The sequence below is a fragment of the Melitaea cinxia genome, chromosome 19, assembly GCF_905220565.1.
Source record: "Melitaea cinxia chromosome 19, ilMelCinx1.1, whole genome shotgun sequence".
Classification (NCBI taxonomy): Eukaryota; Metazoa; Arthropoda; class Insecta; order Lepidoptera; family Nymphalidae; genus Melitaea; species Melitaea cinxia.
Window position 1 is genome coordinate 15,058,826 of NC_059412.1, and position 12,425 is coordinate 15,071,250.

Sequence of the window (12,425 nt, forward strand, 5' to 3'; positions counted from 1 at the left end):
TACATTTAGTGTCTTAAACATTATTTATTCTCTCTTTTGGGTCTGTGGATAAGAGTGTATCACAACGTCCTCTATATTTCTTTATATTCTCTCAACACACACTTTGTACCGTTCCATCTTCAATCGCAAATAATTTCAATTAACTGGCATCTGAAATAGGAGACATATTAAAATACTACTAAAATTATTGTCGACTTTTACTTTCGCGTTTATTTAAACAGAGCAGGCATATCATATTTTTTCAGGACTTCAAATTAAATTAATATTTAATAAACCACAGCAGGAAATTTTCTTAAAATCCACCTTACATAATTGTGTTTGCTTGCAAACAAAAAAAAGCCAACTTCAATCGACTTACATCGACAAGTAATACCACGTAAGTAGACGAAAAAAAAAAATAACAAACGCACTAGTCGTCACTACGATTTTCGAGGGTTTCCCTCGATTTCTCTGGGATCCCATCATCAGATCCTGGTTTCCTTATCATAGTACCATATTAAGGAATTATCAAAATCGGTTCATAAACGACGAAGCTATCCCCGAACATACATAAAAAAATATATATTATATAGATAGATAGAATATAGATAGAATATACTTTATTGCACACCACTCGGAAAAAAAACATTACATAAAACAGTTATTTACACATAGAGATAGTAATGTACAAAGGCGGTCTTATCGCTTAGTAGCGATCTCTTCCAGACAACCTTTAGATATAGGATAATATGCATTGAAAAGGTAGCAGCGCTACTCTGTATAATTTGTAAATTCAACATTATGCATGCAAACATGATGCATTTTCGTTCCCTACTCAAAAAATATAGAAAAAAAAAATACTTCATACATAGACATATATACATAAAATATCTACATACATACAAAGCATACGTACTTACATGCAAACACATATACATATACACATACATACATACATACATACATACATACATACATACATACATACATACATACATCCATACATATATACATACATACATACATACATACATACATACATACATACATACATACATCCATACATATATACATACATACATACATACATACATAACATGTCGTCACAATTTAACAAAGTTAATAGAAATAGAAGATAAAATAAGTAAAAGTGATGCAAATTTAATCATGATCAAAATTAATCATAGTGAGATAGTAGGCTTTAACTAACTTTTTAAAGGAGATAAGATAATATGATATATATACAGTCGAATTGAGTAACCTCCTCCGTTTTTAAAGTCGGTTAAAAATAGTCGTCCATCATATCGGCCTTTATCATACACTCTTTAATATAAACGTGAAGTATACAAGTTTTAAAGCTTTCACGGCAACTATTCACTTACGCTAAGACTATGGCGTCTGAAACGTCGTTGAAACATCAAAGTAAAAACGTTGTAAACTGTAAAAGTATGTTCCCGTGAGAGTTTATAATCAAACAAGAATTTTGCTTAAAAACAGGAGCACACATTAAATTTAATAATTTTCATATTTAAGCTTTAGACTATTGTAGAGTAAGAAGTTTTGTTGCGTCGGGACTAAAAGTTTTGCAATATAGAAGGGGACGTAAGCTCTCATCCGGTTTTCTGATGCACCCATCCATATAAAAAAATGTAATCTGATATATAAATAAAATGTAATTCTGATAGTTTGTGATAAGTATAAACAGGGGTATTTTGGGTATTTTTTTTTTAAAACTGAAAGAATTGATTCTTTTTAACCGATTTCAAAAAAACGGTCACCAACACCCGCCTGCCCAGCGAGGTGACTATGGGCAACACACATAAGTTCACGCCATTTTTGGCGCGAACCTTGGAGGCCTCTGTCCAGGAGTGAAATGCAATAGGCTGTAGCGATGATGATGAACCAATTTCAAAAAAGGAGAAGGTTACTCATATATTTTTATGTATGTTCGGGGATAACTTCGTCGTTTGTGAACCGATTTCGATAATTCTTTTTTTGTTAGAAAGAGATATCCCAAGGGTTGTACCATGACAAGGAAACCAGGATCTAATGATAGAATCCCAGAGAAATCGAGTGGAACCATCGAAAATCGTAGTGACGACTAGTGCATTTGTTAAGTTTTTTCGTTCTACCTACGTTGTATTGGTTGTCGATGTAATTGAAGTCGATTTTTTCGTTTGCTAGCAAACACAATTATTGAAGTAAAACTACTTTACGCGCGATTGATTTAGGAAGTAGGCTGGTGAATGCGCTACGAAGGCGTTACAAGAAATGTGATCGGGCGAGGCGAACGGAGCAAGAGAGAGAGGCGCGAGCACACGTTTTCTTTCTCTCTTTCTCACATAGCAAATTACGTTTCGTATATCTAAGACACAGTGCAGGCCTTTTGTGCAGAAGTTTTACTTCAGTCGTGTGGTCTAAGCACACTCATTTTCTTTATACTTATATATTTTATCAACCTATGAATTAATACAAAAATTTATATGCAAGCGAAGTCACACACAACAGCTAGTATTGAATAAAATTCATTAGGTTTAAGTACTTAGGGCGAGTTCACAGTTACATATTTTAATATTACTCCAATAATAAAACTTCATTTGATTGCACATCGGAGTAGAGCCAATTGTTCTCGGGCGTCGTAAAATGAATGATATGACGCTATTACGTGAATTGTAATATGTTTAGTCTAGTGATGGGTGGCATCGATTGCAACATATCGATAGCAAAATTCAGTAAGAATATTGATAGCGTCATAACGCAAATGTAACTAATTTTTAACCGAAAGGAGGGTCTCAATTCCTCCGGTTTTTGTTTATGTGGATTACATCATAATCAAAACGTCCTGGAAGACGATGGTCTCCTTCTGCGAGACAGTAATGTCTCAGAAGGAGAACGACGAGCGGATGAGAGAGGGGGCCGCCGACGAGGCCTCCGTCCGCAGGCGACGAACGGGGGTGCGTAGGAGGCGCTACTTAATGCGTTTCCAGTAACGCCCCTGTGCCCATGTCGGGCCGGGATGGGAACCCGGTCCTGCTAGACATGGCGTCGTCGGGATTGTTCAGAGGTGAGCCGGACAGTCCCATGGAGGAGAAGTTTGGTCTTTTCGCCGAGGCCAGCCTGACGCTGGAGGGATCCTGTTGCCTGCAGATCCGGGACCCTCCAATTAAAGCGGCTAAAGGCTCCCGCAGGGGTTTTGGTCGGTAGTGCACCCCCAAGTGCTAAGCCGACATACGGTCTAGGAATGCCTACCCGGGCATCCTGGATATCACCCGTAAATGGGTTACCCTGCGATATCAAAAAAAAAAAAATCAAAACGTAATTTGACACTTGCTATTTGTATCAGTATAATAAATGGCGGTATACTATTATTACACCTTTATATTGTTGCAGCAACTTTTAACCCCATACCCCTCTTGATGACACGTGGTGAGGTTTTAGTCTATGTATTAGTCCCTTCATACCCAAAATCTGGTCTATTTTTTAAAATTATAGTCGATTTTTGTAGAAGTTTATCTTAAAATATAGATATAGTCTGATTAAAATTGGAATAATTATATTAGTACTTGCTCGCAAATGAAAAAAACCGACTTTAATTACATCGAAAAGTAATACAACGTAGATCGACGAAAAAAGATTAACGATCACACTAGTCGTCACTGCGATTTTCGAGGGTTTCCTTCGATTTCTCTGGGATTTCATCATCAGATCCTGGTTTCCTTATCATGGTACCACACATGAGATATCTCCCAAATCAAAAGTATTATTAAAATCGGTTCATAAATTACGAAGTTATCCGCGAACATACATAAACAAATATATATTTAGATACGGTCAAATTAAGTAACCTCCTCCTTTTTTGAATTCGGTAAAAAAATTAAGCATGGTGATACAAAAAATTTCCGACATACATCAAGGTGTTTGCTGGTTGTTTTTTTTTTTTGTTTGATAATCTTGCATTAAACTAAAAATAAATACACATGATATCTCATTACAGCCCCTCATGCTCCCTCGCCTCTTCTTGACTTCTTGTAATATTACATGATTTTCCTCCGAATCCCCCCCCCTCTCCTCTGTTTTGAGTCTCGCGTGATTAATGGAAGACCTCTAAGCAGATTAAAGGCTGAAGCTAAGCTGTAAGCTGCTCTAAGCTGTATAACGTCACTTTCGTCTTCAATGTAACATACTAAGGCCTTAGATCGCTTCATAGATTCGTACATAGTTTCTTAACCTTAAAAACACATAATGTACAACATTGTGTCTCTTTTAACGTAATATTATATAAAGACTGTTTGACTTAAGCTTATTAAAACTTATATATTTACTAGCTGACCTGGCGAACTTCGTATCACCTTATTTTTTTCTGAAATATAATAATAACATAATATATCAAAATAAAATATAGCCTATCTTTTAAGTTGGATCAAACTGCACACGGTGTGCAAATTTGACTAAAATCGGTTAAGTAGTTTAGGAGTCCATTGAGGACAAACATTGTGACACGAGATTTATATATATTAAGATAAGAATACATTAATTACAGCTATTACACAAACAAACGTCTGAATTGAAACTTTGTAAACACGTTTATTTGGATGACAATGTATGTTTAGCTATGTGACGTTATGGTAAATCCAATATGGCGTCAACACCGAAGATGGTAGAGTAGTTATTTTTATCTTATTCCTACAATATATATATATATATAGGGTATCAAATGAAAGGACTTGCTGAGAATAATAATCCAATATGGCTTAATCCAATATGGCGGACCTCTAACGATGACGGACTAAGCTTTTTATGCTTTCCTACATTATAAGTATCAATTGAAAGTATTTGCTGAGAATATCAGACTAAGAAACCTGTCCACAAACAAACAAAGAATAAAATCAACTTTTTTTTCAATGTTTTACTAATAACATATTAACGTCATTGCACAATTTATCTAATGCATAAAATTCTCGTGTCGCGGTGTTTGTAGTTAAACTCCCCCGAAACGGCTTGACCGATTGTCATAAAATTTTGTGTGCATATCGGGTAGTTCTGAGAATCGGTCAAAATCTATTTTTCATACCCTTAAGTCATAAGGGGGGGGGGGGGATTAGAGGGTTAATAATATAGTCGTATGTTATATGGCAAACCAACGTTTGCGGGGTCAGCTAGTATGACATAAAAGTTTGTCACGAGATTCAAGTACTTGTATTTGCATATACTTTTATAATAAAGGTGTATGTGTGTGTATCTTGTGTGCTCAGCTTAGTATTTTTATTACTTCAATAAATATATTTTAGTAGATGTTTTAAAGTACTATAAATATACAAGACAAGATACTTTGTATATTGGTTTACCCTTTTAAACTTAAATTTTACTGAAATATAACTTAGAATTTTATTCATGGCGTCTAAAGGACATAATTATAAGTTAAACGTTCTTCTGGATTTACCCGCGTTTATCAGCCTAAGGTATTCCTCGTACCTCGTAGTACCTCGAGTAGAAATTTTTTCGTGTTCCTTAGAAGGACCGGATCGGATATGCCTGATCTGGACCGGATAAGGTATGTAACGCAGAAGATTTGTCTGGACCTGATCAGGAAGAGATGAGATTTCCTGATCGAGTCCAGATCAGGAAATCTCATCTCATCCTGATCAGCCGGTTCGGTCCGGCCCTTTTAAAAAACACGAATGTATATTGATTTCTTGAAAAAATTGTTCTATAAAAAAAAGCGAATTGATATTATAAATATGTTACTTAATATAACTATTATGATATTTATTTCCGTTTATTTTTTCCAATATATTATTTATTTATATTTTTGCTTTAAATATGAATTATTTTTATGTATTTTTATATTATTAATTAAATTGTATTTATTAACTTCTACTAATTAACTACTTACGACTGCTCCACTGTGTAGAAATGGACTCCCTGCTAAACTGTCCTGATAACTGTATATATACTAAGTGCGCTTAAAAACATTGATAGCGCGATTCAAGCTCAGTTCGCGTAATTTCTTTCAGGCTATCCTGATCTGGACCGGACCGGGTCCTGATCTAGTATGCCTTACCATACTTGATTATATTTTACATCAGGCTGTCCTTATCTGGACCGGACCGGGTCTTGATCCAGTATGCCTTACCATACTTGATTATATTTTACATCAGGTTATCCTTGTCTGGACCAGACCTGGTCCTGATAGAGCTTGCCGTATCTGGCATGCCTCATTCTATCCTGATCCGATCCAGATACATGATCTGGTTGAGCCTGACCTTTTTCTAATCGGGACTATGATAATCCACACCCTACACTCTCAAGATACATTCAAACCAATCTTTACTAATATTATAAAGCTGAAGACTTGTATCGGGGGTCCGAAAAACATACAAACAAGCGTCCAGATTACGGAAAAACTATGCCAGTCTAGAAATCACCCTCTCATTTAAATTTACTTAAAATACTAAACAAAGGAGGTTTTTAAAATCAAATCAGTAAATATAAACACGTAGAAATAAATACAAAACCTCTTTTGTTTTATTATATTTATTAGTACACCCCAGCTGCCAGTAACAATTGTAAGGAAAACGAGATCCATCAGTAAATAAGCGGAGATACAATCTTTATTGTTAATCAGATGACTCGCAGAGTAGATCCGTTCCAACAAAAGCTTCTAATCCACATTTTGTTTGAATAAATACCCAATGATTGATCGTATTTAGCAGATTAATCGGTGAATAATGATAATAACGTCAGAGTCAGCAGCGAGTTTTGATGTGAGTGATAAACTAATTTCAATTCTTTTAAAACAAACTGAAAAGAGAAAAGCTCGCATATGCACGGATCGGATGAAGCCCGAACAAATATGCACTCAGTCTAACGAACTTTATTCTGAACTTCAAGATTGATTGTTTGGAATAAAACTTCTTTGAAGTTGAGAGGGAGATATAAAGATATAAGTTACTGAAGATAGAAAGAGAGAGAGTTACATTTCGTTTTATTTCAGTGGTGTGGTCTAAAGCAGACTCGTTTTTTAATATGTAATGATTGATATTCAAAGAATATCATCATCATCATATCATCGAAGCCAGGAATATCGTTAAATTTCTGCGCCAAAAGTTAACTCAGATACCCCTTAGCTTCAGCCTTTTTTTTTCTTTAATATTTAAAGAGGGTTTGTTCAAGTGTTGAAGATGACACCCTCATAGAACCATCTCAAAAGCTTCAGCCTTGTAAATGTCTAGTGAACTAGTATCATTACCTTTTCAATCAACTACAAATGCCGTAGTATATGGCTATACAATTATTACAGAGGATTTGTATTGCCAACAATTGTATACCATTATAAGAATGCTAGGTGTTGGACAATTGAAATTGGTCAAATGGTCTAAACTTCTGCAACTTTAGAGAGTTTGGAAACCCTGCACAATAGACAATTGTATAATAATAGGAACTGCGATTGGAGTATGTGAGGAGAGACAATCACTTTTTCTAGAATTTAGACGATTTCCTCAAAATAAAAACATTTAATTTCAATGTGGTAGGAAAAACTTATGTCCACAATTTAATTAATTCTCGTTTTCAAAACCGACAAAAAATTTAAAAAAACATTTAAAAGATCACATATCCTATAAAATAATATCCTATAAAGTACACAAATACTTTTAACAATCACAGCAGCCTTTCGCAGTCCACTACTGAACATAGGCCTCCACAAGTTCACGGCAAAAATGGCGTGAACTTATGTGTTTTGCCCATAGTCACCACGCTGGCTGGCTTTGTTGCACCGAAGACGCTGCTGCCCGTTTTCGGTCTGGGTATTTCAAAACCAGCAGTTGGATGGTTATCCCGCCATCGGTCGGCTTTTTAAGTTCCAAAGTTGTAGTGGAACTGTGTTATCCCTTAGTCGCCTCTTACAACACCCACGGGAAGAGAGGAGTTGGCAATATTCTTTAATGCTGTAACCACAGAGCATCTTGTAACAATGGTACCAACAAATTAACATTTTCTTTCCGCAAATTTGACAATTTCTCGCAAAGAACTATTATAATTCATCCACATAAAAATGCCAATTATTAGATTAGAGACCAAATGCTTTAGATTAAATTAAAAATTTAATTTAAAAAATAAGTCCAGTCCAGCGGTGAATCATAAAGGGTTTAGCATGATAATACGTATCGTGGTCGTCGAAACGTCATACTGTTACAAAAATAGTTCTCAAGGTAAGTTACTTTTTCACTCTAATAGAACCCGCTGTCACTTTTCGTCCCTGATATTGATAATGATACCCTTCGCTTTTATACAAAATTTGGAACTTTTTACGTTAAGGCTTGGCTCATAAAAGATATTAAAAATATAACGTATTTTCTTGAATATTATAGCTTTATTTTAAGACGAAATAATTTAATAGAATACTTTTATATTTTTCTCGTGAAGGCTCACTAACTGCTTTATCTCTAGCCGAAATAATTCCTTTAATCAAAATTATCTTTAAGAAATTGTTTTTAGAGATAAGACTATTATGTATGGATACGGAAGTTCTTAATAACGATACGATTTTATTTTACATATAATAAAATTATAATTTTCTATAATATATGCAATAAATTATTAAATAAATAAATACTAAAATAAACCCTTTTGAACAAATATCTCCAACATAATTACGTCTAGTTTTGACAGGTTTCGTGTTAATTTATGTATGTTTTAACATTCGTTGCCAAAACGTGGACATTGACAAGGGCCAGTCCACAAGCTTAAAGTCGCTCAACGTGCAATGGAACGGGGGTATATTTGGGATATCTCTCAAAGTTAGGATCAGAAATGAGACTATCCGCGCGAGAACGAAGCTTCCATGATAGTGGGATGGACCAGGTATGTCCTGGAGTTAAGACTGCGTGTTGGCGAATGCAGTGAGGGACGTCCTCTGGCCCACTGAGCCTATCTACGAAAGATTGCTACTGAATGCTGAATAAGAATTGCGGAATATCGGGATGTTTGGCGCCAACTTGGGAAGGCATATGTCCAGCAGTGGACTGCGATAGGAAGAGAGAGAAAAACAAACAGATAAACTATTGAATATACAACCTTCTTGAGTTATATCTTTTTGAATATACAGTAGTACTGATCAATTTCTCTTTTATTACAGATTTAATGAACCTCAGCTGCCAGCTTCCCGTCTATTACCGTCAAAACATTTATCATAAAGAAAAAGATTACATCACCCTAAACCGACCATCGTACAATGTACTATTACACCAAATCTGTTGTCAATTATAAATAATATTACAGTTACATTACGCAATTGTGAATAAATTCTTTATTTGCGACGACACACATTTTAAAGTGAACTCGCTTGAACTTTATGATAGTTTTTACTGAGCACTCAAATTATATATTATACAATTATATAAAATATATTAAAACCATTTTCAAAAGGAAAAGCAGTCCTCCCGAGACCGTGGTTACTGTAAAGTATTCGAAACGTCGGGCATCTAAAAAACTTAACAAACCGCGATAAAATCCGAAAAAGTTATTTCAATATAATGAAAAGAAACAAAGAAATGCAAGCAAATTAAGTTAACGGTTAAATTCGATACTTTTGACAAACTCGGTAAGTACTTTCAGCCTTTAATTTATTTTTTATTGTCAACTTACTCATTTTGCCATACAAATCTCTAAGCCATAAATAAAAACCGGATGGCATCACGGACTGATAGCAACTCAATAAAATATAATAAGCCGCATTTGGTCATCGAAGTTACTAAACTTACTCTGTAAGCGAAGCTTATTCAATTTTGTTGCTCCTTTAGATGATTTTGCAATATCTTGACAATTATATTTATTACAATTTCTAATGTCGGAAATTGAAAGACGCATTTGAAGTTATTGTTTACGTATTTTTAGTCTGTTTTTCGAAAAATATTACAGGCTTTATAACCAATGATAATTACAGGTTGAATATATACGATTTTATTTCAAAGGCTTATTTCCCTATAAAAGGATTGGATTAGTGATCGTATAAGAACGGTGCTTAGATGCCAACACGCACCATTGCAGCATCGAATTGCAATGACCACTGTGCTCCTTTTTATATAACTGAGTCGGCATACAAGCGTACGGCTCACCTGATGGTAAGCGATTACCGTAGCTTATAGACGTCAACAACATCAGAAGCATCCCAAGCGCGTTGCTGACCCTATCCCCAATTCCCCCCAAGAACTCTGGTCACCTTACACACCAACAGAAATACAACACTGCTTGAAAACAGTATTATTTATCTGTGATTTCCTGTAAGGTCGAGGCACTAGCCTAGTCGGGCTGCTCATATTTTGAGCCAGCATTGTTATCCCGCCATCGCTCCGCTTCATAAATTCCAAGGTGTAATGGAACTGTGTTATCCCTTAAGTCGCCTCATACGACACCCACGGGAAGAGAGGGGGTGGCTATTTTCTTTATTGCCGCAGCCACACAGCTAACTCTATATTAATACTATCAAAATATAATTATTTGACGTCATTTCGTAATTATGGCTGAGAGCAATGCAAATTAAATTTGAACATTCGAGGTGACAACGTGGAAATTAAATCAAGAATAAAATCCATCGAATACGTAAGTAATATTACAAGATATAATCAAGGTAAAATCGAAGTGAATATATCTTATTTACTTTTAAGAATTAGTTATATAATCCTAAATGGAATCGTGGTGGCGATATCCCGAAAGAAAGTCGATTCAATTTTGAGTACGCAATTAACTATTTTAGATAACTATTTAATTACTACTATTTGAAATAAAACAGCACAGCGGGAAGCTAAGAAAGAAGAAGAAGAAGCTTTTGTTGTTCGGTTATATTTATTTATTATTATTAGAAAACTACTGAACTGACTGCAGCGTGCTTGGAGAAGGGTTAGTATATTATGTGTTGGTGATTACTTAAACTTCAGCCTGTAATATCCCACTGCTGGGCATAGGCCTCTTTTCCCATGTAGGAGAAGGATCAGAGCATAACTCACCACACTGCTCCAATGTGGGCTGGCGGATATATTTCCTACTATGAATAACGATCGCTTTCAGGTGTACATGCTAACAACCGGGACCGACGGCTTAACGTGCACTTCGAGGCACGGTGGGGAGACCCATAACGATTGCACAAATACCCAGACCACGGCAAACATTTTTATGATTAATACAAATGTTTGTCATGGTCGGGGATCGAACCCGCAACCGCCACCACAACAGCTACAAACCAGCGCTGTGACCGTTGCGCCAACGCGTCCTGATGGTGATTACTTGTCTTGTAAAAAAATATGGATCAACAGAGGTTGCTAGTTGCTATTATAAAAATTAATCCGAAATGTATGTACGCGCATAGCTTCCAGACGACTGAAATTTTATTTTGTGTAATTGTTATTGTCAGAGCAAGGTTTATACAGAAGAAAATCGAACAAAAAAGACATATTTTATAAATTTACCGACTCAGCTAGTTTTTAATATTTACAAGCTGGGTGACTTTTGTAATTCCTTGATTCTAACAAGGAATTACAAAAGTCACCCGTGGCCACAGCGTCTGCAACATCACCGAAACATCGGGAGTTTCAAACAGATTACGATAACTCCCGTAAAATCGAAAGTATATTCAAGGGAACTGTACTCAATTTTGGCTTTAAAAGTGTTCAGTATATGGACTCATCTCATAGCTTGTAATATGGGCTCACAATCAAAATATTCAAATAATTCTCAACGAAATCAACTTTATACCTCTACTTGATGTAGAGAAAAAAAATACGATAAACGCAAAATACTCACCAAACAATAGCAGTAGTAAATCGCTCAAAGCCAAACTGAATAAGTAGTAATTGGTGTCTGTACGCATAGCAGGATGGCGGATGATGACCAAGCAAACGGCGACATTGCCAATCACCCCGGTCAAGAATATAAGTAACAGGAAGACGGTGATAGGCACGATCCTGAGTAAAGGCAGCCGTCTGGGCCCCATCATACACCAGAGCATTTCCTCCTCGGTGCAGTCGAAGTAGGTTAAATTGGTACATCTCGCATACAACTCTTCTGATGTCTCGTTTGGACGAAGGAAGTCTTCCATTTTCAATATAATTGATATATCCACACTTGTAATTAGAATTGTCAATATTAGTTTTATTTTTATTTTTTAATTGTGCACAGTTTCATCACAGTTAAAAACTAAAAATTGGATTAATCCTAAAAACTTAAAGATGCTTCTATTTTTGAATTGTTTCGACGAGCAAATGTAATCACGTAGTGTATTTAGTTGTGATACACATAAATAAACTTTTGAAATAAACGTTCACGCATATTAAATATTAACCAATTAAATAAATGCCTTCAAGGTTTATTATAAATATATTTAATAAGACAGACTCAAAAATAATTTTTTAAATAACATATATTCTGAAAATTATTCCATAAAAAAAAATATT

The 12,425-nt window shown here is 35.3% G+C and overlaps 1 protein-coding gene across 1 annotated transcript in view; it reads right to left on the reverse strand.

Moving 5' to 3' along the window:
• Nucleotides 1-12,070, reverse strand: part of LOC123662810 (neuropeptides capa receptor-like) — an 86,304-nt gene extending 74,234 nt beyond the window's left edge. Inside the window, exon 1 of the mRNA XM_045597606.1 lies at nt 11,776-12,070. Within this exon, the coding sequence (XP_045453562.1) occupies nt 11,776-12,070 (295 nt within the window). The remainder of the gene's footprint in view (nt 1-11,775) is intronic.
• Between the last annotated feature and the right edge of the window lie 355 nt (nt 12,071-12,425).